General features: G+C 38.5%; 1 protein-coding gene and 1 long non-coding RNA gene across 6 annotated transcripts in view; one reads left to right on the forward strand and one right to left on the reverse strand.

Moving 5' to 3' along the window:
- LOC108713607 overlaps positions 1 to 27,438 on the forward strand; it is a 34,408-nt gene extending 6,970 nt beyond the window's left edge. The window contains exons 3-22 of one of the 5 annotated variants that reach the window (XM_041589929.1): positions 7,857 to 7,951; positions 12,440 to 12,508; positions 13,457 to 13,515; positions 18,181 to 18,228; positions 20,250 to 20,303; positions 20,531 to 20,584; positions 21,352 to 21,411; positions 21,650 to 21,703; positions 21,795 to 21,848; positions 22,319 to 22,369; positions 23,192 to 23,245; positions 23,499 to 23,543; positions 23,897 to 23,950; positions 24,396 to 24,449; positions 25,078 to 25,131; positions 25,287 to 25,340; positions 26,083 to 26,136; positions 26,745 to 26,798; positions 26,908 to 26,991; positions 27,091 to 27,438. In XM_041589929.1, the coding sequence (XP_041445863.1) occupies positions 13,485 to 13,515; positions 18,181 to 18,228; positions 20,250 to 20,303; positions 20,531 to 20,584; positions 21,352 to 21,411; positions 21,650 to 21,703; positions 21,795 to 21,848; positions 22,319 to 22,369; positions 23,192 to 23,245; positions 23,499 to 23,543; positions 23,897 to 23,950; positions 24,396 to 24,449; positions 25,078 to 25,131; positions 25,287 to 25,340; positions 26,083 to 26,136; positions 26,745 to 26,798; positions 26,908 to 26,991; positions 27,091 to 27,236 (1,059 nt within the window). In that variant the 5' untranslated portion in view covers positions 7,857 to 7,951; positions 12,440 to 12,508; positions 13,457 to 13,484 and the 3' untranslated portion in view covers positions 27,237 to 27,438. Of the gene's footprint in view, positions 1 to 912; positions 1,355 to 7,856; positions 7,952 to 11,781; positions 13,516 to 18,180; positions 18,229 to 20,249; positions 20,304 to 20,530; positions 20,585 to 21,351; positions 21,412 to 21,649; positions 21,704 to 21,794; positions 21,849 to 22,318; positions 22,370 to 23,191; positions 23,246 to 23,498; positions 23,544 to 23,896; positions 23,951 to 24,395; positions 24,450 to 25,077; positions 25,132 to 25,286; positions 25,341 to 26,082; positions 26,137 to 26,744; positions 26,799 to 26,907; positions 26,992 to 27,090 lie in introns of those variants that run through there. The other 4 variants (XM_041589931.1, XM_041589932.1, XM_041589933.1 and 1 more) reach the window with 4 other exon arrangements.
- On the reverse strand, positions 564 to 1,912 carry LOC121402942. The gene is made up of 2 exons (XR_005966885.1): positions 1,660 to 1,912; positions 564 to 1,109 (listed from the first exon to the last, which is right to left on the reverse strand). It is a non-coding gene; the product is annotated as an uncharacterized LOC121402942 (long non-coding RNA).
- Positions 27,439 to 27,915: the final 477 nt, after the last annotated feature.

The raw sequence follows: 27,915 nt of genomic DNA on the forward strand, positions 1-27,915 counted from the left end.
AAAGGTGAACAATCCCTTTAATGTTTACTTGATTTTCTAGTGGGTGGGTGGTGGCACATGTAGCGTTTTGGGGAGGTTGGTCGCCCAGCGACAAATCTCCTCTTCTTCTTCGTCCAACTAATCTAAACAAAATGCCTTCCCGACAGCTAGAATGTGAATCACCAGCAGGATGACACTCGGATCGATTCTGTTTCCGAAGTTGCCTCATCAGAAAACTTCGGGCGACTTCAGAAAACTGAAGCGATCTAAGCGCCATCTCCCCGGCGATTCACATTCTAGCTGTCGGGAAGGCATTTTGGGGAGATTAGTCGCCCGAAGAATTCAGGCTGGGCGACTAACCTCCCCAAAACACTGCTTGTGTCACCACCCTTAAGGTATGAAGATCCAAGTTACAGAAAGATCTGTTGTCCAGAAAACCTCAGGTTCCAAACATTCTGGATAAAATGTCCCATTCCTGTGTAATTACATAGTTTTGACACCAGAACTGCAATATTCTTGCAAAGCAAGTGTCAATAATGCAAATTTACTGGCTGCCATTTTTTAGGAAGAACAAGAAACACAGCTTAGGAAAAAAAATGTCTTTTAATAATGAGATGTAATCAGCTGCCCAGAGAGCTGACAATTGAAATTCAGAGGCATGGTCATTTTGGACTTGGCACAGGAGCGGAATGAGCTCAGTGAGTGGCCCAGACTCAATTGACTGACTCACCGCCCCTGTGCTGCAAACAAGGTAAAACACCCTCCTTCGCTATGTTACATAGTAGCTGCCATTAGCCAATCTGGAGGCTTCCTTGTGGAGTGGAATAATGACATCACAGTGAGTTCCGGAGTGGGGCATATAAAGGAGGGATGGTTAAATGGAGAGAACAACTGTGCTTGCTGCTTTCTCCTTATGTCTTGTCTCATCAACAGTTCCTGGCTATCCGTCAGAGTTTGGCTACAGGGTTAATATTCTGACCCTAGAATTGAGCAGGTGGGGACCGGAGGTACAGCAGCAGGATTATGATGCAGAGTGTGGCTAGAGCTGAACTTGTTATGTTGAAGGCTCGTGCCGTCTTTGCATCTTCCACAGCCCCAGTGAGATCATTCAACAGCTTCTTGTCTCGCACCTATGGAAGGAACAACAACATTGGGTACAGCCGCCATCGTGGAACTTTAACACATCAACTAACCAGTACTAGAAAGTACCAGATGACCTTATATAATATGTGTCCACATTTATATGAATTAAATTGAAAGGTTAAACCTTAAAAATAAGTGCTTGTAAAATTAACGAGAGTGCTATTCTAAGAACTTTTGCAATGCACATTTTTTTTTTTTTATTTCAAGATATTAAAGGTTACATGTACTGTTAGCATGGATTAATTTTGTTACAACAGCGTCACCTGCTGGTCATTTTCCGACCAGTCTGACCACCAAGTAGTCAGGAGAAAGAGGCTGGTCTGATCTTCTTCTGTTTAGGAAAAGGGTTACGCTGTTGTTGTTGTGTTTTATAACATGCATCAGCAGAGGTAAACCATACGGCAGCTCTGTCTCTTATTTATTAATACATATGTGAACATGAAAGAGAACCCTCCCTTTAAAGAAAAGATGAAAGCTTAGGAGGGCTGAACCCACAGTGAAATCCTTCTATGGGCACCACAATGGCCCCTTACTTACCTTGAGCGAATAGGCTAATGCAATGAAGCCCAGGCAGCAGAAGTTCAGGTAAACAAAGTTGAAGATGGACCACAGGTAATAATCATTGACTTCTGTCGTCTCGGGGGAAATCTCGATAACAGTAACAGGTGCACCATTCTTTCCTGTTGCCACCGACGCTGTGCCTGGAGTTGGTTTGGTCTTCTTCTTTTCTCTTTCCAGCGTGTGTTTACAATGAGGTGGGGGCCACGTCCCGTCTCCCTTGTAAGCTTTGTTTTCCATGACCAGCACAAGAGGTAGAGCAGCCGTTTGGAGCTAGTCCCAGCTTTGTAATGAATTTGAAGCCCCACCCACAAGGAGCTTAACCCTGCCCAGAAGGAGCAAGCAGGGCTTGCCGTGGTAAACAAAGGGTAGGGAAACTGTGTACAGAGGAGAGGGGGAAAAAGACAGAAACACAGGTACAAGAAAACATCACTAAGTGGGAGGTACAGAGAAAATAACGTTTTTTAGAAGAAAAAATTATAATGTAAGAATTTACAGTAAAAAGTTATTGCAAATATGAAGGTATTGTACATGAAGGCATTGCTTTGGACCCCTAGCCCTACAATGCTGTAAAGCTGTGAAATATCTAGAAGCAGTTGGATGTCATGGTATAATTACTAACAAACAAACACACACTCTCAGGCATTGCAGGTAGTTTAACACAATTTGTCAAAAAGCCTGCAGAATAACATACTGCACCCAACACTTTGCTGTGCTTGCTTCTGCATTCAGCGCCCAACAAGATGTCTTTCTAGGTCTGACCCTTCTTCACGGCAACCAGAAAAACAACGTACTGTAACCTTAGTGCCAGGAAAGCAAAAGGTTTAACCCCAGCATCACTAGGTTGGGCTTTCCACTATACCCCAGATCTCAGAGGAGCTAGCTGCTTCTTATCCATCACCTTCCATCCAGGGTTGGAGAGCATCACACTCCATGGACACCTCTGGATGGCCCTCTCCTCTGCCACGGCTTCACAGGGAGCCATAAAGCTTATCGATTGCTGCACTGCTTACAAAGCACTTACAACGGTTGCCCATCCATCATGTAACGCTATTACACTGCATCAAACACCTTGCTGAGTACTGCACTGCATCAGTCACAATTCACTGCGCCCAATGTCCAAGCATCAAACTGCCTGGCATACAAAAGCATCGGTCTGCATCCGAGACTCTTAAGCAACACTGTCAACAACAATGTGCAGTCTCTCTGCGGTCCTATCCCACGCACAGCTCCACTGAGAGTGTCTGAGCTCTGCCTGGTGGAGCACCTGTAACTAAGGTTCATCAGACTTACAATGATGTGACCTCCATGACAGGTAAGTATGTGATAGAGACAGCTCTATGATTACCTTTGGATGGCTTCCACCACCCAGTACAAACCCACAGCACAACCTTGTTTTGTATCCAGTATCCCTCTATGACCTCTGCAGAGCATCCAATGGAGCTTACTCTGGACCTCTGCAGAGTGTCACCTTACTGGTACCCACCATACCCACACACAGCACTGCATCCACTGCCTAATCTACGGGTCCTCTCACCTCAGGGCGGGGGTCTTATTGTCGTTATGACCCCTTTGTCCGTCTGTCTGTGACAAGTGGGTTTCCCCAGGGAGAGAGCGCAGAGACGAACAGCTGCATGTCTTAAAACAAGAGACTGTCTGTATCAGTCCGATAGACCACACAGAGAAAGAGGGGGGAGGAGAGAGTGGGTTGGAAAGAGAAGAAGAAGAGAAGGGGAAAGAGAGCAGGAGTGGAGGAGGACAAACAATGAGGAATGAGAAAAGAGAGCATTGTAACATCTCTATACAACACACACACAAGCAAGGGAAGGAGTTACACAATACAATGAATATTTCATGCATTCACATTTTCCTCCTGTGATTATCCACAAGGCTGGCTCCCGTGAACTGATTATCCATGCAAATAGGTATTGATCGGAGGCACATTATGCAGTAAAGTAATTGAATACACACACAGTGGCATCTATGAAAGTCTTTTATAGAAATTACCCTTTTGCCAGTGCGGAAAGTATAAGGAGTAATGCTTGTCATTTCAGTCAATTGAGTGATATTTTGAGACAATTTGCAATTGTTTTTCATATTTTAATATTTATGGTTTTCGAGTTATTTCGATTTTTTTATTCAGCAGCTCTCCAGATTGCAGTTTCAGCAACCTGGTTGCAATGGTTCATATTACCCTAGCAACCATGCATTGATTTGAATAAGAAATTGGAATATGAATAGGAGAGGCCATGAATAAGTAACACAAAATAACAATAAAAAAATGAACTTATTTTATCGATTTTTTTTTTAATGATAAATAAGGTCAAATCAGGGATTCCAGGTTGGTCAGACTTTTTTTTTTTACTTAAAAAAATCTGAAAAAACATATTTTGATAAATAATCCCTTTAAAGGTGAACCACCCCTTTATTAAGACTTGTAGCTTCCTGCCAAATTGCATTTGTAGGTGCTGAAACGTCTCAATGCAACTGTAGCACTGCCATTTCCACATATAATGCCCCCAGTACACATGATAGTAAAATTACAGTGTCAATGTTATGTATAATAACCCAGGTATGGTAGGATACATACAGTGGCAATTCCATATATAATGGCCCTAGAACACATGGTAGTGTATATACAGTGTCAATGTTGTGGATGGTGTATGATAACCCCCGAAATCATGGCAGGATTCATACTGTGCTAATTTAATATATAACGCCCCCCAGAACACATGGTAATGCAAATACAATGTTATGGTCAATAACCCCAAAATTTACGGCGGAATACATACAATGCCAATTCCATATATAATGTCCCCAGAAAACATGGTCTATTGAGGGTGGGGGGTAGGGTTTTTTAATAAGGGTGTTGTTTCTCCTTTAACCCAATTAAAAACTACCAAAGGATGAATCAACCAAACACAGAGAGAAGCAGTTTCAATTCATAACTAAAGTAGATGGGTGATAGGCTTTTGAAGGCAGGAAGAGGATGCAACATTAGGTGATTATGATTGGAATATGTCCAAGGTGACTGTCCAAGAGCTACAACCATATGTCTTGCCTGGAAATTGTCTGAAATGATACTGGTGAGGTGTATGGACTTGAAATGATCATTCACAACAGACTGGAGGTTCTGTATGTGTATGTGTGTGCTGGTTAGGAGAGGTGTTAGTTGAGAGGCGTTGGGATGCGACATAAGAGTACATTTTCAAATTGTCCCTCAAACTAAGGGAGTTGAACTTTGATAGTGAGCCATAGGAGAAACATTTTGACAGTAAAAAATTAGATCTTACTTCTCCTGGGTTTTATTGTACTCCGTAGCCTATCTAACATCTACTTTGACATTTTGTGGGACATCAACATTTGAGTGAGTTCTGGCCTAACAATAATTGGTTACCAGCTTAAAGGGTCACTCCATTGAATAAAATGGACACTGCTAATATAGAACATTCACCTCATAGTCTAAAATATTACTGGATCACTCTAGAGTTAAATGAACTTTACCATAAGTGGGTTTCCTGTCTTTGCCACTGAAATGTTTAAAGTTTGTATGAGAAAGGGTTTCCTCTGGTTCCAGTGTAGGGGTAGAAGTCAAGCATTCCAGAGGCGCAAAGAACTGATGCAAGCAAGGAACACCTTGCACGTTTATTGCGTTATAGCAGTGCAACGTTTCGAGGTCAGGCCCCAAGCATGCTTGATAAAGGGGCCTGACCCCGAAACGTTGCACTGCTATACCTCAATAAACGTGCAAGGTGTTCCTTGCTTGCATCAGTTCTGTGTGCCTCTGGATTGCTTGACTTCTAGATTGGATTTGGGGTTGCCGGACCTCTACCATTGTGCACCAGACAGCACTATAATTATCTCACACAAGGGTGTGCGAGAGCCAGATTTCTCTTGTCCAGTGTAGGGGTAAAAAACATGTTTCTAGTATCTTTCTGGAATTGACAGGGAAGATGCCAGACACAGTGGCCACCAGAGAAAAAGAAGGATAAAAAAGGAAAGCTGATTTATGGGCTAAATGGAGCGGTATTGCGTCATATTCTTACAGTGGCTGGTATTGAAATTCACTGAGTAAAGGGATAGAAATAATAAAAAAGCTGTAACCGTTATCAGGTTTCAGTTTGTTCTGTCCCAAGCACAGGAGTGGGAGTACTAGATATCTGCAATTGTGCAAAGTCAACCTGAATTTGGCCTTATCTGCCACAAAGTGCAGATAATATTCAGAATCCTTTGATGGGGTTCTGGCATGCTGGGGCCCATTTAACCTCTTGGGTGGCACTAATGCTTTGGTTTTCTGTAGGCTTCTGTAGGTTTGCCTGCAGTCTGTTGAAAGACCGAATACAAGCACCTCTATGTCCCATTTACAGTTTCAAACAAATATTCAGAGAGCTCACTGAATTGGTAACAGATTCTACTGCAAGCTGACACCTAGGGAATTATCCAGGCCACATCAATTTGCTTTTTTCCCCATTATATTATTTCACCACTTGGACATGACACATAATAAATGATCTTTTATTTGTATGTAGGTCCAAAATATTCTCCCAGTGCTTTACTGAGAATTTTTTTTCAATCTCTGTTAAAGGAAAACTAGATCATAAAAGTGAATATGGCTAAAAATGCCATATTTTATATACTGAACTTATTGCACCAGCCTAAAGTTTCAGCATCTCAATAGCAGCAATGATCCAGGACTTCAAACTTGTCACAGGGGGTCACCATCTTGGAAAGTGTCTGTGACACTCACATGCAGTAACGTAACTAGAGGGAGGCGGGCCCTGGTGCGTGACGGGCGGGCTGCTGGGGGGCCCTGAGGGGATGCACCCCCTGCTCCCCTGGTAGTTCCGCCACTGCCTGGTGCGGGTCCCCCCACCCCCCTCTGTATGCCGGAATCAGTGGCTCGCGAGCTGCCGGGGGGCCCTGAGGGGGTGTGGGCCCTGGCCCAATTGCACCCCCTGCTCCCCCGGTAGTTACACCTCTGCTCACATGCTCAGTGGGCTCTGAGCAGCTAAACTTAGGGGTCATCACAAATTATCAACCAGAAAATGAGGTTGGTCTGTAATATAAGCTGATGCTACAGGGCTGATTATTAAATTCTCATGCTAATTGCACCAGTTTCTGTGCTGCCATGTAGCAATTATCTGTATTAATTACTAATCAGCCTTATATTGTGACATTTCTATTCTTTGTGTACTGTATATTGTGAGTGGGCCCCTAAGCTCAGTAAGTGACAGCAGCACAGAGCATGTGCAGTGAATCAGCAGAAAAGAAGATGGGGAGCTACTGGGGCATCTTTGGAGACACAGATCTTTACTGCTAAAGGACTGTGGTTGCCTTGGGCTGGTACAGAAGCACAAAACATAATGTTCAACATTTCTAGCCTACTTCTTTAGTTAGGTTTCAGTTCTCCTTTAAAGGAAAACTATACCCCCAAAATGAATACTTAAGCAACAGATAGTTTATATCAAATTGAATGACATATTAAAGAATCTTACCAAACTGGAATATATATTTACATAAATATTGCCCTTTTACATCTCTTGCCTTGAACCACCATTTCGTGACTCTATCTGTGCTGCCTCAGAGATCACCTGACCAGAAATACTACAACACTAACTGTAACAGGAAGAAGTGAGGAAGCAAAAGGCAGAACTCTGTCTGTTAATTGGCTCATGTGACCTTACATGTGGTTTGTATGTGTGCACAGTGAATCTTACGATCTCAGGGGGCGGCCCTTATTTTTTAAAATGGCAATTTTCTATTTATGATTACCCAATGGCACATACTACTAAAAAAGTATATTATTATGATGATGGTTCATTTACATGAAGCAGGGTTTTACACATGAGCTGTTTTACTCAGTATCTTTTAATAGAGACCTACATTATTTGGGGGGTATAGCATACCTCCCAACATTTTGGAAGTAAAAAGAGGGACAAAAAAAATTTTCCCGCACGTACTGCAGCATTTTTTGACCACACCCTTTCTGTGGTCACACCCCCTAATTACCATGTTTGTTTTACAAAATTTGGCAGGTTATGAAAGTTTGAAAATATTTCTCCTTATCTAAACTGTGTTTTTGTGTCTCAAAATTGTTACAAAGTATCTTATTTGCACCTGTTAGCTGTTCTGGGCTCTCTGCTAAAAGCCAATTGTTTCTTTTTCTGACTGTTTAGTGCAGAGAAAAGAAGGACTTTCCAGTACAAATGAGGGACTGCGGGTTGAGCTGTCAAAAGAGGGACTGTCCCTCCGAAAAAGGGACAGTTGGGAGGTATGGTATAGTTTTCCTTTAATACTGCTTACAATTTAAATGTATATATTCTATATGCATGGAAATACAATTGCTCTAGAAAACTCTGTCTGTAGATAGTAAACATGTATGGTAATAGGGAGGATCCTGCCTTGCATAGTTCATAAACCTAGACAGCACAATACTAAATGAAAACTCAACACCAGAAATAACCATACTCTAGTACTTGGCTGATATAATGCCCGGTATATTTGTACATAACATAGATTTGCACAGAAATAGATCTGTAAATAAAACAAAGGGACACATGAATAGGGTTGCCACCCGGCCGGTATTTTACCGGGCTAGACGGTAAAACACCTGCCGTGGCCAGTATTACAAATTTACCGGCAATGTAGCTGCCGGTAATTTGTAAACCATTTACAAAATCCTCTGCCCGCCGATGAAAACTTACATTTACGTCGGCTTCGGGCGGTGGCCCCGCCCCTTTTGTGCCGCTACTCCCAGTGGATCTGCCCCTTTGCAACGCCCCTCATTGGCCCCACCCCATTTTGCATCACACCCCGCCCCTTTCTTTTCCGCCCCACACCATGGCCGGTAATTTTTTTTTTTTTTAAAAGGTGGCAACCCTACACATGAATGAGTTAATCAAACTAAAAAAATAAACTTTATTCTTTACATAACCAGAGGGAAGATCAGGCATAACAATCCTAAGCATTATAAAATGTATTCTAAATTCCGTAAGCGCTGTTAGTTTAGCTCCAGTGTATTAGCAGTATCAGAGAAGTCTTCCAGCTCTTCTTCCCAGTGCTGCTGTGATCTGGAATGAAGAAGCAGAAAGAGCATGGAGTGGCACATGAGGAAAAAAAAAAAAAAAAGCTGCTGGTGCACACACTGGCCCCTCCTCCCTGCTATGTCACAGTATGCAAATGATCTCTCTGACTAGTCAGAAAGATAAGTAGAGCTCAGTAAGCTAAGGGGCGGGGCTTCACTCTGCACCAGGAAGAAGGGGAAACAAGCTGCTAATAACACAGGAACCAGAGCAGACTGGCAGCAGGGACGAAGGTACATTTATCTGGGGGGCTGTTTAGAGTAAATTTATAGATAGAAAAAAAAAAAGTTTACGTCTCAGTGAATGACCACTTTAATAAAGTTTGCATGTTGATAGAGACCACTGAGGGGCCAGTTTTCTAGGATAGGAGAACTAAAGCTTAGTTCTTAAAGGAGAACTAAAACTTAACTAAAGACGTAGGCTAGAAATGTTGTACATTATGTTTTGTGCTTCTGTACCAGCCCTAAGCAACCACAGCCCTTTAACAGTAAAGATCTGGTTCACCAAAGATGCCCCAGTAGCTCCCCATCTTCTTTTCACTGCACATGCTCTGTGCTGCTGTCACTTACTGAGCTTAGGGACCCACTCACAATATACAGTACACTTTTAGTAGGAGAGAGGAGAGCACTCAAACGCAGATTAACTGCTTGTGATTAATATTTACTTAAGCTGCTATACACGACATGTTTCCGGCTATAATTGCCCTTTCTCAAGTGTTACACTTGAGAAAGGGCAATTATAGCCCGAAACATGTCGTGTTCCAAAGTCATTGTGTAATATAGAAGACGTCGCCCATTGAGTTCTTGTTTTTATGACAGTGGGGACTAATCCCAGTATTTGTTGGTGCTTCTAAAACAAGGGGTAAATGAGGTCCCTGCAAACTTGAAACCTGCAACTCAATTTCTTCCCCTGTTCCTGTTCATCTTTGGGCATGTGTAATAAGTGGACAGGGCGTAAAGTTTCTGGATCTGTTATGATAGGGCTGCTGTATATGTAAGCGTATCTTGATAGTGCTATATAAATAAATGATGATGATGATGATATGCAGACTGGTACAATGTCCCTACTGGAGGTACAAAACTCTATGAAGGCTTGTCCTGAGTATGCAGAACCAAAGCAACACATATAAATCAAACACAAAACCTTTGGGTGTCTCTAATTCCTATAGTCTATACTAGGGATGCGCTGAATCCAGAATTCGGTTCGGTATTCTGCCTTTTTCATAAGAATTCTGATTCAGCCGAATCCTTGTGTCTGGCCAAACCGAATCCTAATTTGGGGTGGGAAGGGAAATCATGTGACTTTTTGTCACAAAACAAGTTTTCCCACTTTTCCCTTTCCCAACACTACTTTGGATATGCAAATTATGATTTGGAGTTTGATTGAATCCTGAAGTATTCAGGGATTCAGCTGAATTCCAAATAGTGGATTCGGTGCATCTGGCAGAAAAATGCAAAAGGCCTACAAATGCTCTTTATAAAAGGTGCCACCACATATACAATTATACATCTTATAACAATTACACCATACTAAGGTTGGTTCAGTTTCTTTTAAACTCCTATCCCCTGACAGTGTTTTGCTCATAACCTTGATGGCCCTTGGTGCATTTCTTTTGTTGGCGACAAGAATGTGGAACAACCAAGAAACACGGACTTGAGCAAAACGAGAAGCAAGAGCAATGCACTCATAAATGGAATGCTGAAAGGAAGCAGAGCTGTAAAGTCCAAGCAAACCTGCTCCTGTAAGGACTCCTCACACCCAAGCAGCTTTGATCAGGATTTAAATATACACCGAATTATCCCAAATTAATCTGCACCACTAAAGCTGGCCATAGATTTTGGGATTTTTAAAAGATCCGATCCTCGTCATGAGACCATGATTTTCTCGGAAAGATCATACGACCGTACGAATTGACCATCAACTAAAAAGACCAATTTGCCAGGAAAACAAAGGGGAGCTGCCTGCTTGGCCCTGCAAACATAGATAGATTGTACTAGCACTGACAAAGATTTTTTAACCTGGCCGATCAATTTCCTGACAGATGTCGGCCGAAAAATCGTAAGATGTACGATCTTTCGAATCCCACTAACCGCACGATAATTTCGAAGGATTGTTTGTACTTCACTAAAATCGGTCGTTCGGCCAGAAGAATCGTTGTGTCTATGGGGAGCTTAAGGATGATTAAACCTGCGAGTGAATGCTAGTTAGGGTACTACAGACTCATTACTAGTTAATGATTATAATACAAAGTCAAAAGAAAGCAGTACTCCCATCTTGTAAAGATAAAACCGCCTTTATTATTTCATACGGCAACTCCAGCAATGTTTCATACCATCTAGGTCCTTTCTCGAGCTGACAAAGTATCTATATACTATATACTTTGTCAGCTTGAGAAAGGACCTGGATGGCCCGAAACATTGGTGGAGTTGCCGTATGAAATAATAAAGGCAGTTTTATCTTTACAAGATGGGAGTGCTACTATCTTTTGACTTTGAGCTATAAGGTATGTGAAGGTGAACACATCTTTTGCGTGCACCCCCCAGAAGAAAATACTTATAATGTGTGCTGGAAGATTGCTGCTTGTAATGATTATAATAAATCAGCAGAGCAATATGGGGTGTTGTTTGTCCCAAATACATTCTATATACAAAGCTATCCCTAATATACATAATTAATGTCTCTCATGGTATATACGTATTTGTGACCAGATACAAATATATACAAAAGACTTATTATAACAAACAAGATGAGAAGTTGCCGGCTCTGCTCCACATGGCTGCATCATCCCTAAGGCAAAGTATCTGACCTGCTATAGAGGGCGCCCTCTAATGTCCCCTCTGCTGTATAGTAATAAATATGAAAAACATTTCCTAAAAGAGCTGCTTTTAAACATATCCCCCTACTAGTGATGTGCGGGTTGAGAATTTCTTGACCCGCACCCGACCCTAACCCGCCCGCTCCCTACCCACATCCGACCCGGCCCACTGCTCCCCTTTATTTATAGACCCGCGCCCGCCCCGCAGTGACGTCACAAAAGGGGCAGGTGGAAGTCTATAAATTCCGACGCGCTGAAAGCCGGCAGTACTAGGTCGCGGGCGGGGAGAGCAGGAGAAGAGCTCGACCCGCACCCGCCCGACCCACGGGCCTTGGGTCGGCACGCACATCACTACCCCCTACCCTACATAGCCCTCCCCGGGCAAATGCCCCTAACTCTTTACGTACCCCTCCGTGCAGATTCTGTCCAGCGGAGTTCACGGCAGCCATCTGCTTCTCTTCGGTAATCATCGTGAAGTAAGTGCCGCACATGCGCAGTTGGAGCAATTTTCTGTTTGGCCACAGCTGCGCATGCCCCGAAACTCACTGATTTTAGTCTATGACATTAAACAAAGAGGTTAAACTTCTATCAGTTCTATTAGTATCAGAAATCACTTATAAACTGGTTTAGCCCTAATACAGTAAATAATAGCATTAGCATGTTTACATGTTGCAATGCTGGTAAGCATGTTGGTACAACCCAAAGTTATGATTAATTAGATCCAGTATTGCTTTCTTACTATGTCACCGGATGTTACATTATCTTTATAATGGGGTGAAAGTAAAATTGTGCAATGGTCTGTTAACTATGACTGGAATTAGACAACCCTAAAATATTCTAAAATACTATTTCCTCTTGGCAGGTTAGGGTTATGAGGAAGACGGGATTCTTTGGTGGGCGATCTCAACTCTGCAGACCTCCAAGAAAAAAAGTGAGATCTATTACATAATGATATAGTAACTACTGTGGGGTTGTGCCTGGAAACAACACTCTGGGAGAGAATATTGAGACCAATGGAAAGTCAAGGAGGCAGCTCAGAAATGTTCAATATGGGGCCAGTGCCAACATTCCAGGATATGTTTTCTCCCCCACCTCCACATAAGATTCAAATACTCTAATCCACTATGTTGGATGACCCTTTGTGATTTAAAACAATTGTAACCCTAGCTGGAACTTCTTCTGGGGTACATTTTTTAAAGGGGAAACGAGCCATTTACCAAAAAAAAACCCTACCTCCTCCTCCCAGCCTAGCTACCCCCCCCCCCCAGGGAAATGACACTAACTTTTTACTTACCCCTCGATGCAAAGTCAGAGCATCGGAGTTCACAGCAGCCACTAAAAAAAATGCCCCTTAAAATGGTTGCCTCTTCAACTTTCCACCACTTCCTTATCTTCATTTAGTCAACCTCACTACTACAGTGTCCTCACAGGTGTCTCCTCAGTTTAGCTTCTCATCTTCAAACACCAACATTCACTCACAAATTGTCTTTATTTAAAAACACCCATATCCCTGCAATGTCTCTCTCTGACAGAATCTTCTTGCCTTGATGCCACCCCCCCAGTTTACCCACATTTAAAACTTCCCATAAATCTCTTAGTTTAAACTCCTTAAAGACATATTGACATAAACTCTTAGTACAAGTTGATCCAGGGACTAGTCCGATTGCCCATTTGGGAGTCAGGAAGGAATGTTTCCCCCTCTGAGGCAAATTTTCACCTTCCTCTGGATCAACTAGCAAATAGGGCAGGTTTAACTTAATAGACGTGAGGATTTTCCAAGATGAATTAATATGCATCAATCTAAAATACATCAATATAACATCTATTTATAAATAAATCTTTTTATACATATTTTATGGTGTTCTTGCATTTTTTATAGTACTATAGTATTGCCAGGGGACACCGAGATGACAGACACCTGTAGTGCAAGGGAAAAGGGTAAGTGAAAAGGGAAGGTGGAATCAAAGGGCAGGGGTGGGAGAAACAGATGAAAAGCAATACAAGTATGAGATCTATTATGTATAATACAAGTATGAGATCTATTATGTGTAATACAAGTATGAGATCTATTATGTATAATACAAGTATGAGATCTATTATGTGTAATACAAGTATGAGATCTATTATGTGTAATGCCTGGGAACTGGGGTTTTCCAGCTGTATTTGGATCTCTACACGTTGTTTTAAAAAATAATTTGAACATTTTGCCACCAATAAGGATTAATTATATCTGCATTAGGATCAAGTCCAATGTAGTGTTTTATTATTACAGAGCAAAAGCAAATCATTTATATCATTTTGATTTAAAATGGAGTCTATGGGAGATGGCCTTCTTTTAATACTGAGCTTTGTGGATAATGTGTTTCTGGATAACAGATCCCATACATGTACTAATAATGAAGGAATAAAACCAGTGAATGTGACATGTTTGGACCTGGTCCTGCTGAAGTTATGGACAGTTTCCAAAGCCTTGAAGAACCCTTCATAATATTTAAAAATTGCAAAAAAGTAAATATGACGTATATTAACATATCTCTGACTTAGGAGGTATGGATTTACTAATATGTCATTGCCCTTAGTTGATTTTGGGCCTCATAGGGGCCTTATCAAATAAACACCACCCCCATTAGTACCATTTAGGCCTAGGAGTATCTGATCAAACATTCATACACTTTGGGAGTAGGAAAGACTGAGTAATAAAGATGTTACTGTCTATTATACACATTTGGGTCTAGTAAGAACTGGGCCAGAAACATGCCACTGTCATTAGGATACTTTTGTTCTGGATGAGACCAGCTTATTGCTATCATTATTATTTGGGCCGAGGAAAGGTAGATCTTCATCGCATTGTGCATTGGTCCAACCTCAAATTAGTCTACCGTCTATATTAGGGGCCACAGGGAAGTTTTAGGAGCATTGGGCGAAAGGAAGTTGTATATAATTTAATTTAGATCTTATTGATTTAAAAGACTAGTAACATAAAAAAAATTTTTTTAAAAAAAAATGCGTTTCTTTTTAATGAAAAAAAACCCACCAAGACAGTTTTCACTTTTAATTCGCAAAGCTTTTATTAAGAAATTACTTTCAGATTCTCTGCTTGCGTTTTTTAATAAAAGCTTTGCGAATTAAAAGTGAAAACTGTCTTAGTGTTATTTTTTCTTTAAAAAGAAATGAAAAAAAAATGTTACTGGTCCTTTAATTACCCTAGTACCCTGCTCCCCAGGTGCACAAAGCTTTCCCTTTCTGTAACAACAGGACCCCACCAGAGTAATGAGTAAAAGGGGTGAGTGTAAACTTATCAATGATAGGGCTGGTGGACTTGTGAAGCAATACAACAGCCCAGTTCCCAAATATTAAATCCCACAGTTTATATTTGCCCCAAATTTTGCTTGCACTTTAAGGAGAGACATGGTGGGAGGGGACGAGGCATCACAAGCTTTTGCCTGATTGATATCTGGGGGTGCCTTTGGGAAAAGATTGTGGCTGTACAGAAAAGGGAGGCCCAAGAGGTGGTACAAGGGGTTGATCAGGCAAACATTTGTGGGTAGGGTGAGGTTATAGAGGTCCAGAGGAAAAAAAGTGAGGCTAGAAGTGGGAATTGTGCAGGAATTGGAAGAGGGTAGAACATTGGGTAATTCCAAATTTACTCCAACGGTTCCAACGGTTATACTATCACTGATGAATGTCTATCTAGACGTTTTTTAACCTAGAGACTGAAATTAACAATTAGATCTACAGGCGAACTGCAATTACAAGTATTGTATTATTGTATTTATACAAATAGTAATATCAATAGCAATGCAGTATTTTGTAATTTGTAGTGTTTTGGTTATGCCATCCTTAACTCACCTAATACAAACTACAATCGCATTATTTTAAATATTCACTTCAGTTTGTTAGAAGCTGAGGTGTATTTGTACAGTATAAAACAACTGCCAGTCACCCTCTAAATAAATGAACACAAGGGATGGGCAAATTTGACCCGTGTCGCTTCACCAATAATGAGCAAAATGGCAAAAATTTGCCAAAATGCATTTAAGTCTACAGACAAGGTGGCGTGACAAATTTTTTTCACCCTTTGGAATCTATTGTCCCAGAAAAACTCAGCTAAAAATTTCACTCATCACTAAACGCAACACATATTAAACCTTATATTTATTACATACAATATACAGTTACAGCCATAATTATCCCAAAGTTATATATTAGGCTATCTCTAACAAGCTGCACTAGTGCTGAACCTGTAGTTATGGCTCAAAATAACTTGTTTTCCTTTAGCGATATACTGATTTTCTGCCAAAGATAAAGCTTTTTGTTGTGCATTAGACTATGCTGACAATGGATTAAATATGATAAAGAAGTCAAGGGCTGTTCTACATTCACTTTGGTTAGAATATATAGTGTACAATGTGCTTGTTCATGTACCGTGCCATAGTGAAAATGAATCAATGGATTATCTTATATTTTTATTATTCCATAAAGAGTTTATCAATTAGAGTTTTTATGCCCCAGTTTTATTCCTGCTTCAGGCAGACGTCAAATGTGCTTGTTTGTTTCATCCCATTACCGTTGCTTTCTTAAATGCCTTCTGTCATGGGCCTGTTTATAAAGACGTCCATATAAAACAGAAATAACAATTTCCAAAAAACACCCCCCCCCCAAAATAAACCATTGGTGCTGAGGGCCCCCTACAGGGTTAAAAAAAACACTTTTTGGTAGGGTCTCCCCTACAACTTAAAAAAACATTGGTGGTCAAGCCCCCGCCACAAGCTTAAAAAAAAACATTGGTGGTCAGGAGTTAACAGTGATGAGGCTTATTAACTAGGTAAAAGTGTAAAAGTGTAAAAACACAGGCAGAAAGCCCGGGCTTTGGTTTCATGCACTTTGCCACACATTCTGCTTAATCATATTTGGATTCAATTTTGTGCTTTGTGATATAATATACGGGAACTGGAAAGTTAGTATCACATACAGAGTTAATGGCAATGTCAATAGGCTGCTAATATACTTCTGAACATGACATGCATATTGCAGCTGTAGTTCAACAGAAGATGCTACAGTTATAATGCAACAACTGTTATCCCTTGCTTCTCTTGCAATTATTAGCATTTCTTTGATATAACCAAATGATCTAGACTAGTGAGGTCATAATGCATTATGATGTCATAATGCAACCACATTGTGATGTCATAATGCAACCACATTATGATGTCATAATGCAACCACATGATGTCATAATGCAACCACAGCTGCCTGTCTTAAGTGCTGATTACTTACAGACAGAACAGTATCGAGAAGGTTGTGCAAGAGAAGAGCTGACAACATGCATCTCTTTTCTTGCATAACCTTTCTTTTAACAATATTCATAACCATTGAACAATCTTATTGTAAGTATAACAGCTCAATTATTATTAGCTTATTTATTATATTAGTTTATTTTTGTATATTTGAATGTATTTTCAGCTCTTAATTTCTGGGAGTTTAGGTAACTAAATACATAGATGTTTATCTTTCTATAGATGCGTTCAGCTACAATGTATAATATATAATATCATGTTACTGAGTTAATGTCATTCTCATAAGCATTGGAACATCACATGTGATGGGCGAATAAATTCACCAGGTGAATTTGCAAAATTGCCTCAAAAATTCGCCAGGTGAAAACCCGCCTGCGTCAAAAAATGTTGAACACGTGTCGGAAAGGTCACTCTCACCAAAACCGTTACACGTCAACAATATTAGGACACCCATTGACTTTAAAGCCAGTGTCAAAATTGTATGGGCGTCAAAATTCCCATTTCACGAATTCTTAGCAGTTTTGGGAATTTCGCTAAAAATTCATTAATTTTTCAGCAAAGCCCATCACTTAACATCATAAATCACACAAGCTAAACTTGTGAGGTTGCTAAAATACTCATGAATATGACATCTCATGATAAATATTTTGTAGGTGTAGCTCAACAGCTTTGATATAAATGATCTAGTCTAATGAGGCTGCTAAAATACTCATGAATATAAGTCATAATATATGTAAGACATCCCATAATATATATTTTGCAGCTGTGCTCAACAGCTGATTATGATGTCACAATGCAACCCCAGCTGCAAGCTGCCTGGCTTAAATGCTGATTACTTGCAGACTTGCAGCTGAGTATGATGTCATAATGCAACGACAGATAATGTCATAATGCTTTCTGGCTTTAACTTGTTTAACTACAGACAGAACAGTACAGAGCTAGGTGTTAGAGAGAACAGTTGGTTGAACCATGTTTCTCTTTAATTTCTTAGCATTTCTTGTATTAATCTTTAACAGTTTTATACCATTTATATGTAAGTTTTTTTTTACTTGTACTTGAATTTATTTATTATTAGATATGTCTTTCTGAGAAAGTTTTTTCAATAATGTAATGTTAGTGTAGTGGTGAAATCCCAAACACAGTACCTGCCTGTATCAGTGTAAAAATTAGTTTATTTGTATTGCTATGTTGATTCTGTCATATAAATTATATATAAATTTTCATTTTGAATTGCTGTTGAAATTCTGTTATTTTGTGTAGGAAAACAGCACCAAATGTATTTTAACATTCTTTTTCTTTTTTTCAGCAACTGTAGAACCAAATTTCATAACATACATTTATCCAGTGAAGTACAGTAAGTACATTTTATTTACTTATGCGCATGTAATTGTAATAACCCTAAAACAGTTATTAATGTTATTCTTTATTAAAAATCAACAAATAGAGAGGAGTCCTGCACTCCAGCTATTGCAGGTATATACTCGATACTGTTACCAATGGATTTAATTGTCACTCTTTCTTGTGTTTCCAAATTCCTTTGTATTTTAATTTATTTTCTTTTTTCTTGTTTGTTGTGAAAATTCAATAAAAACATTTATAAAAAAAAAAAAAAAAAAAATCAACAAATATGTATTTTGATCATATACAATCATGCAAAGTCAGATTGAAAGGATAATTCTTAGGGACCTATTTACTAACATTCAAATTTCTATTTTTTTCATAAATTGAAGTTTTCTCTAAAAATTTTTATTTTTTTATTTTTCTATAACTCTAAGGGGGTTATTTACTAAATAAAAAAATTTAAAAAAAATGGAGATGTGGAAGCACTCTAAAGGCTAAGTAATAGTATATTTAAGTATAATGGAAGTGCTAGTTTTAATGCACATTCCCTAGTCCCCTGTCTCAAAAGTTTACAAAACAGGGGTTTTTAGTTACAAAGTTAAGATCATAAAGTTGAAAAGCCACCATACCACGTCAAGGTAAACCCCATATGGCGGTCCCTAACTTGTTTGCCTTTCGGCCATAGTATAAAAAGTCTTGCTGCATAGTAGCATTCAGTGTAATCAGTGTCTGTTGAACCTTGGTTTCAGTGTAAAGGATCTATCCTCACCCGCTAGTATGCAGTATGAGTGCTTCCACATCTCCATTTTTTTTACAGGTTATTTACTAAACTCTGGATGCAAAAATCACAAAAAACTCATGATTTTTATTATAAAATCGGACTCTTAAAAAAAAAAACACAAATTTTTCGGAATTTATTAAACCCCGAGGATGGAAAAGTCAGAATCTGAAAATCCGGCATCTCAGACCTTTTGAGGTTGCATATAAGTCAGTGGGAGAAGTCCCGCTGGGTTTTTGGCAATAGTTTTCTGAGTTTTCTGGCAAAATTCTGAGTTTTCGGGTGAAAAATCTGTGAAAATCAGATGAAAAATCCCAAAAAAATCGTGAAAATCTGATTTTTCACAATTTTTTCCCCACAAACAAAATTTTCAGAAAAGTGTATTAATAAATAAGACCAAAAAACCCGTGCAGATTTGTTCTGAGTTTTTTTCAGAAAATATTGAGATAAATTCGGACATTGATAAATTACCCCCTAAAAGATCATCAGATGTAAAAACCATGAAAAAATATAATACAAAACTTTGCCAAGTAAAAGCATTCGAGGCCCCATATAAGTCATTGGGGGTTGTGTTGATCATATTGGACCTTTATTTTTTTAGTCATTCAGCGTTTTTGAGGTTTTGCTGATGTTTCTTCACTAGTAATTGTCAGAAAAATTTTTGGAGGTTTCCATGTTTTTAGCACATTGTTAGGTTTATTTTGTTTGTACTTTTAATATTTGGATCTTTTAATAAATGATATGGCATTCAAGAAAAAAATAGTTTAGTTGTGGTTTTAACAACCTTTAAAACTACTAAAATGAGAATGTTGATAAATGGACCTCCCCATTTTATTAACTTGGGGTGCCCATTTGCTTGTGCACCCCTGGTAAATATAATTGCTAACTTAAGGTACTATTCCTTTAAAGTTCCAATTTTAACTGTACTGTGTGTGCACGCTGTTTAGGAGGAGCTGGAAAGATGGCGGCACACAGTCCAAGATCAGCAATTATATTCACAGGGAATGCCTAACAAATTGGCACCCACACACATTTAACGCATCTTGAAATATTAGTGTTTGTGTTACTTTCTTTAAAGTGCAGCACCAGCCTAAATAATAGAATATCTCTATATCTTTTCACTTTTTTTATTTATAGTTTACAATGAAAAGATCCCCTGGCAATGCCATAAGAGAATGAAACACAAATGCGTTATCTGCTTTTGTACAAGTTCCTGCATCCAATCTCTTATTAATTCATCCTTCTTTTTGTTTCAGTGAAAAAGAATTTAAAGAAATACACACTAATTGCTGAGAAATATTATGAGATATGTAAGTATATAAAGAATATTTGTTCAATTGCAGTATTAATATTTGCATGCTGGAAAATGGTATTTAAAGTTTTTACCATAAAGCCTTGTGTTCAGGGTTATCCTGTTCTATTAAACACATGAATCTGCATAACATTAGCTATGTGTTAAATTAACTTGGTAAGGCTATAAGAGCCGTGCTGCTTGGCACATCAGTAACGACTGTTTTATGTCTTTATTTCCTTTTAGTTGATGAAACCGTGGGCATAGTAGTTGAGGCCAGCAAAATATCAAAGAGGAAAAGTAAGTTGATTACAAATAATTCTATAATAATTCTGAATCTGTAATTATGTTATGAAATCATCCACTTAAAATTATTGTTCCATGGATCTCCTACACAGTATGCATCGCAATATAATTAATATAATTATTGGCTACTCATTGGCACCATATTTAGTGATTCTACTGTAGATATCACTGGGGATGAGAGTGAGATGGGGTGGTTACAGAATAAATGTGGTATTAGGCTTTAGGGGGCAGATTTTTATGGTTCAAGTAGTTTTTTCCATGAAAATTCAGGTTTTTGAGTTGTATTTTGTGGTCACAATTTTCGGGTTACAAAACAAAAAGTTTATTATACCCCGACCCTGGAAATAGCTTGAATCTGAAAAAAACACCACCTAAAACCTGCCAGGGTCATGTAGAAGTCAATGGCAGAGGTTCCTTGAACCAAGAGGTCAATAGCCTACTTAATGTTCGAGTTATGCCTGAAAACTCAAATGATTCGAGCAATTCAAACTTTTTTTGCCAAAAACGTGAGTTTTCGCGTTGCAGGACTATAGCTTGCAGAATCAGTTTTTTTCACATTGGGGTTTTTTTCTTAATTAAGAAACCATTCCAGTTTAAAGTTCTTTCTAGTTCATTCGATGTAAAAAAAAACTCTTTAACACTTGACCTTTGATAAATAACCACCTTAGTAACAGTGATATATATCAGCTGAATACACAGGTTACTCCCCAGAAAGATTAAAACTTACATTTTATTCACTATATTCTTTATTTTGTTTTTAGTTGCAGTGGAAGAAGAATTGCTCAAAACATATAAACAATTCAATGAAGCCCTGGATGAAAGTGAGTAAAGTAACTTGTATATATTATATTCTTAAAGGGACAGTATAGGGTTATAAATTGAATGTGCTATGCGAGTAAAGAGAGCAAAGTAGAAAAACAAACAGGTGTAAATCACCAGACTGAAAGCTGAGATCTCCTTACTAAAGTGGCACATTGCATTAAAGTTGTAGTGTTATTACTATGTTGGATCTATTTATGACAACAACACAGTTTATTACAATATTTGTTTCCTTTTTAGTGGATAAAAGAGGAAGTTTTCCTACATCCTCGTTGGACGAAGTTCCTGGAAAAAGTAAGTTGAAAAACTCTTTTGTCAGATATTTGTGATTCCACCATAACTTTCTAGTAAAATGTATGTTAATTATAATTATTTTCTATTACAGTAAGAGAAAACCTGCTCTCACTACGTCATACATTTAAAGCAACACTGAGTGAAAGTAAGTACAATACAAGTTTTATATAAAGTAAAAAAGCATGTAATAAAATAAATATTTCAGCAGGACTAGTAGGCCTGGCTGCCTTTATTACATTACCCCATTAAAACTAGAATGTATTCTATAATTCATTGTGATTTTAATATAATAGAAATCCAAATTAATGGTGTGGGGGGAGGGGTCCTGGGCCCATACCTCTTGCTTATATACCCCTAGTCCAGGCCCTCGTGCCCTTCCAGTACTGCCCATTCATCACTCCCCTGATGTTCCCTCATCTCTCTTCCCCAACCCCCAGCGTTATTATGTGTGAGCACTTGCACACTCACTCTCGGGGGGTGGCAGATATGGAGCGGGGTTGTCTAGGGTAATTTTATTCAGATATAATAAATGATGTAATACATAATTTTTGCCAATTCAAGGCCTTTCTTTGACAACAAGAATTTCTGTAACATGATCCATTTTCTTTATTTTAGTGAGAAGAAAAGCAGAGTTATCGTTGTTGGAAAATGGAATAACCCCTAAAAGTAAGTCATTTATTTGTTTTTATGGAAGTGTCTTCGTTGGTATAATATTTTATTTGTGGTTCATTTAATGCAAAAGAGACTGGCCCAATCCTATCCAGTGTCAAAGTAGCTTCATAGTAAGCTGGCCACCAAAGGGTTAAAAACCACTGACATAGTGAATGATGAATGACATTGGTCATAATGAAATATACCCCGTCTCTTACAAAAAATATTTCACTTTAACCCTTAACGTTGCACTATTTATAGCAAGTCAGATTTGCTGGACGAGCCCAACATTTTAGTGAGAAACCAAGCAAATCAGCATCTTCTGTGCTGGGAATGAGGTTAATGGAGAAGGAAAGTCTATTTGCCAAATGTTAGGAACCCCTAAGTGATTGTATTGACTTACCGGCAGAAAACTGGGGTTATACCAGTGAGCACCACGGAGAGCTTCTCTTTTGTCTTCTTCTTTCTTCGTGTGGCTGAGCATGCACAGCATAACAAAAAGCCAAACTTAATATAAAAAAGTTGGCTATTTCGTTCTACTGCGCATGCGTTTGCCCCGGGAAATTTAAAGAAAGAAGAAGCCGGACTAACCCCGGGCCGGTGCAGTTTTCTGCTGATAGGAGCACCGACCCAGGGTTTTAGGTCAATACAATCACGTGGAGGTGCCTAACATTTGACACCCCCAAGTGCAAACAGACTTTCCTTCTCCTTTAAAGGGCTTAAAAGGATATGAAAAAATTGCATTATCACACAAGTCACATCAGCTGTTATGTATTAGAAGAAAATGAAAAGCTGTTATCTAACATTCCTGTTTTGTGTCATTTGTTTCTAAACCAGAAGAAGAAATTGAGGAAAATACAACGAAGCCACCAGACGCAGACAATAAGGAGGGTATGAGTATATTCTGCCTGTCTATGTGGCTCCATAAAGTGACCAGTTGCAAAACCATTGGGTTCTCACAACTCTCAACATCTAATATTAAACTGTCACTGACTATTATCAGCACTAACACGTGGGCTTTCTTTCATTCTGCCACCATATTGTATTCACTTAAATCTAAAGCCTCTATACTGGTCTGATTTCTTATAATTGGGTTTCCTGTTAAGTTTTAAAGAACTTATAATATAATATTCCTTTGTTTTAGATGTTGCTAACCCTAATTACGAGTTGTTCCTGAATATCAAGAATTGTGAGTATCGATTGTTATAAAACGTTCTTGTTATATTTAAAGCATGTGCATTGTTATCTTGTACAAAACATTGTGGATTTTACACCACAACAAAAACTGTTTTGAATGTAACTTCATTCTTTATCAAAAAACAATTCGGTATTTGTAATAATAGCATTACATGTAATATGTAATTATTTGTAATAAAAGTAATAATTGCATCTTGGAGAGGCCTGGCTATACTTTCCCAGCCCCCCCCCCCCAGTATTAGACACAGTAACAGTAAATAGTCTTATTTTAGTAATACTTTTGTTTCTATCACCTTTTGAGCATTGTATGTTCTATAATATCCATTTCTTTGTGTTTTGTTTTAGTGAAAAAAAGCCTGAAGATGAACAGACTTCTTGGAGAGAGATATTATGAGATATGTAAGTAGAGTGAAATTTCCCTTAGCAATACATAACATTGATTTTAAGACTAATGTCACACTCCAGAGGATCTACCAATCTGTTCTAATCCTACCCATAGTTTGTGTGCCCATAAAGGAGAATTCAACCCTGAACTTAAAAAACCCTACCCCCCTACCCTACATAGATATCTGATTCGAAATCAGCCATTTGTCTAAATCCTAAAAACTCACAATTTGCATCTGGTGTTATTTATTAAGGGTATGAATTGGGAAAGTGCCCCCTCTTTAATATTTCATTCATCTACCCACAAATGGATCAACATTTTACCATTAGGTTCCTCAATATACTGAGAATCTGACCACTTGAGCGGTGATTTTATTTTTCCACATATAGTATAACAAAGCTAGACACTATATCAGCTGAAAATTCAAGACAGACAAATAATTTGACTTTTTTCTTTCAGTCGAAGAAAAGGTGACAAATCTGACAACTGGCATGCAGATAATAGATAATGACAGTAAGTAGGCTTCAAACCACTTTGCTTCTTATGGGATTCAGTGTAAGTAAAATTCCACCATAAAAATAGGGGGAATAGGAAACACTTTGGGGCACATTTACTAAGGGTCAAATATCGAGGGTTAATTTGAAGGATTTTAATCGATCGATCGAAGGATTTTCCTTCTATCAAAAAACTTTAGAAAACTGATGGAGAAGGTCCCCATAGGCTAACATTGTAGCTCAGTAGGTTTAAAGTGGCGAAGTAGGTAGTCAAAGTTTTTTTTAAAGAGACAGTACTTCGACTATCGAATAGTCGAACGATTTTTAGTTCGAATCGAATTTGTAGTCAAAGGTCGTAGTAGCCTATTCGATGGTCGAAGTACCCCAAAAAAAACTTTGAAATTCAAAGTTTTTTTACTTCGAATCCTTCACTGGAGCTTAGTAAATGTGCCCCTAAGTATTAGGTTTAACGTACATATTTGCCTTACGTTAATCATCCATATGTAACCTGCACTAACAAAGTACAAGGTCACTGGCTTACTTCATTCCAAAGCTCCGCCCGTGTGCCCCAGACTTTAGCATTTACTGCTCATACTGTGCCAGCAATGGGAATTTCCTCTTCTAAATATTTTTTATTTTTATTTCAGCAATAGATAATCTGGCCGCCCTGTATGTGGAATATAAAGAGGAACTGGATGAAGGTGAGCACAATGGACTTGAGAAGTGATTGAGGCAGATTGATACTTGTTAGGTGTCATGGTGTCACAGCACTTTATAATTAAACATGATTATATTTTTACTTTACCATTTAAGATTTTTTTATGTATTAAAATCTTTTGTTTTTGTTTTATTTCAGCAAGGAAGTCTGGAAGTATATCTAGCTACAGACTTTACGACCTTCCTGTAAAAAGTAAGTAAAAATAGAGTATAATTTGCCAGAATCCTTCTTTTTTGGAATGCACAATATTGTGGGTGGCCGTACAAATGTCCCCAAACCCCTATTTTCCAATATTGGGCCTTGAATAATATATAGCTCATCTTTCTAGTGTATTTTAGTCAGATTATTTAAAGGAGAAGTAAAGGCATAACCAGTGGTGTGGCTGTTTTATTGGTCCCTCCCATGTTTATAATCTTTTACCTGGAACTCTAAGCTTGTGCTCCTGGTCACTAAAAACATCACCAGCCCAGGGTACTGTAGGAGCGCCACATTGTCATCTTCCTACTCTTCATTGAGCCTCTCTACAGCCCCAAATGCGCAGTAGAACAAGATGCTGGCTCTTTACTTTTGTATTGTCTCCCTGCTGTGCATGCACCCAGCACACATCACTCCGGAGGGATCACTAGTAGTGACAAGAAGATGTGGCATGGCGCTCCTACTGTACTACCGCTGTTCCGGAACATTTTCCTGCCAGTGATCATGACCGTCCGTGTCCTTTAAATTTAAAATGGCTGTTCCATGATTAATATGTTTTAATAAATTGCACATTGTGGTTTAATTCAGGGACCAAGTTTTGCAGATATTCCATTGTATCAGTTTGTCATTCTTTAAAAAAGCAAAAGTTCTTTCTGATAAACCCGTCAGACAAAAACGAATGTTTATCGATAGCGTTATACTTTACGATAGTTTAAAATTTGTATCTATTTTATTACAGTGAAAGCAAGTGTTGTGGAAAGACACAAGATATTTACAGAGGCAATGGATGAATGTAAGTACAATACAGGTTTTATAATAGAAAGATACGAAATATACAAAGAGAGACCTTAAGGGCAATGATACACAGAAAGTTTTACACATTACATTTGTCTCATGTATTAATAAAGGTACATTTTTTAAATTAAATCATTGAAACCTATATTTGGTTCCTGCTGCACAATATTAATAAATAACAAATTACCATAGAGCAATGACACACAGAGCTTTTTGCAACCTGCGTTAAATTGTCCAAAATGCCTTGTTATTGCCCACAGTATAAATTGCAGCAGGTAAGCCATTTAAATCATTTAACCACATAACAATACCCATCGATTCGCAAATTACTACCAGAGAAAAAATCCAAAAACTACTAAAAGTCCAAAATGGCTAGAAAAAAATGGACCAATAGGATCAGTGCGGTTTCCATTGACTTTTATAGGACCCCGGCTGGTTTTATTTGCCAAAGTTTTGTATTAGAGTTTTTAGTGGATTGATTCGTGAAAAAATGTAAATTCAAATGTTAATAAATATGTTTGAGAATGTAGATATAGTTAATGATTTAGTTTTATAAGGGATGACTTAAAATGAATGTATCAAAAATAATCTTGTTTTATTTTGTAGTGGAAAGAAGAGGACTAGACGAAATTACGAAACATTTGCCTCCCACTAAAACTGGTAAGTGCATATAGATCTATAAGTGATTATTATGGGTAGTTTTAAGGGTTAATGACTTTTGGAATAATAAATGTTATCTCTAATCTTTTTTTTGATGATGATAATGAAGAAGAAGATGAGATGAGTGAGAATTCTGCTTCTGGAAGAGCCATTACAGGGGAAGAAGGGGAAGAAAAGAAAGAAGAGACGAAAAGTATAGTATAACGTTTCCCTTTTATTTAAACATATGTGAATGGATGTTATGGCCTGTTAACTGAATTTTTATATGCATTTATTTTCTCATCTCTTACAGAAGAAGAACCAAAGAGACTATTATTCGATATAGATTTCAAAAGAGCAAAATGTAGTCTTATAGGATTTTTTTTTTTCTTACTTTATGTTTTTTCACATATGTATATGCGCTGGAAGAAAGCCGATGAAGATATAGAACAGGGCTGAACCAAATTCCATCGATTCTGCACAACTGACACACTTTTCCTCTTAGTATGAAGTTGATGCAGGGACTGGTCCGATTGCCCTCTAGGAGTCAGGAAGGAATTGTTTCCTCTCTGAGGCAAATGAGAGAGGATTCAAATGGAGTTTTTTATGTCTTAAGCTGGCCATAGATGTTGAGATTTTTAAAAGATCAGATCCTCATCGTGAGAACGATCGTACGAATTTACCATCAACTAAAAAGACCAATTTACCAGAAAAACAAAGGGGAGCTGCCTGCTTGGCCCTGCAAACATAGATAGATTGCACTGGGACCGACAAAGATTTTTTGACCTGGCCGATCAATTTCCCGACAGATGTCGGCCGAAAAATCGTAAGATGTACGATCGTTCGAATACCACTAACCGCACGATAATTTCGAAGGATTGGTCGGACTTCCCTAAAATCGGTCGTTCGGCAAGAAGAATCGTCGCGTCTATGGGGAGCTTTAGTCTGGATCAACTAGGATTCCTGCTGATTTCACTTCAATAAACCCCTAATAATAATAAAAAAAAGTCAGCGTTTCACTGCCCTTTAAAAGGGATGTTCACTCAAAAAAAACTTCTCAACAAATGAAAGTACAGTCAAAGGCAGATTTTAAGTTTTACAGGGGACTAGAAACATTTTTTTTTTAAATCTGTGAAAA

Source organism: Xenopus laevis, chromosome 4L (assembly GCF_017654675.1).
Source record: "Xenopus laevis strain J_2021 chromosome 4L, Xenopus_laevis_v10.1, whole genome shotgun sequence".
Classification (NCBI taxonomy): Eukaryota; Metazoa; Chordata; class Amphibia; order Anura; family Pipidae; genus Xenopus; species Xenopus laevis.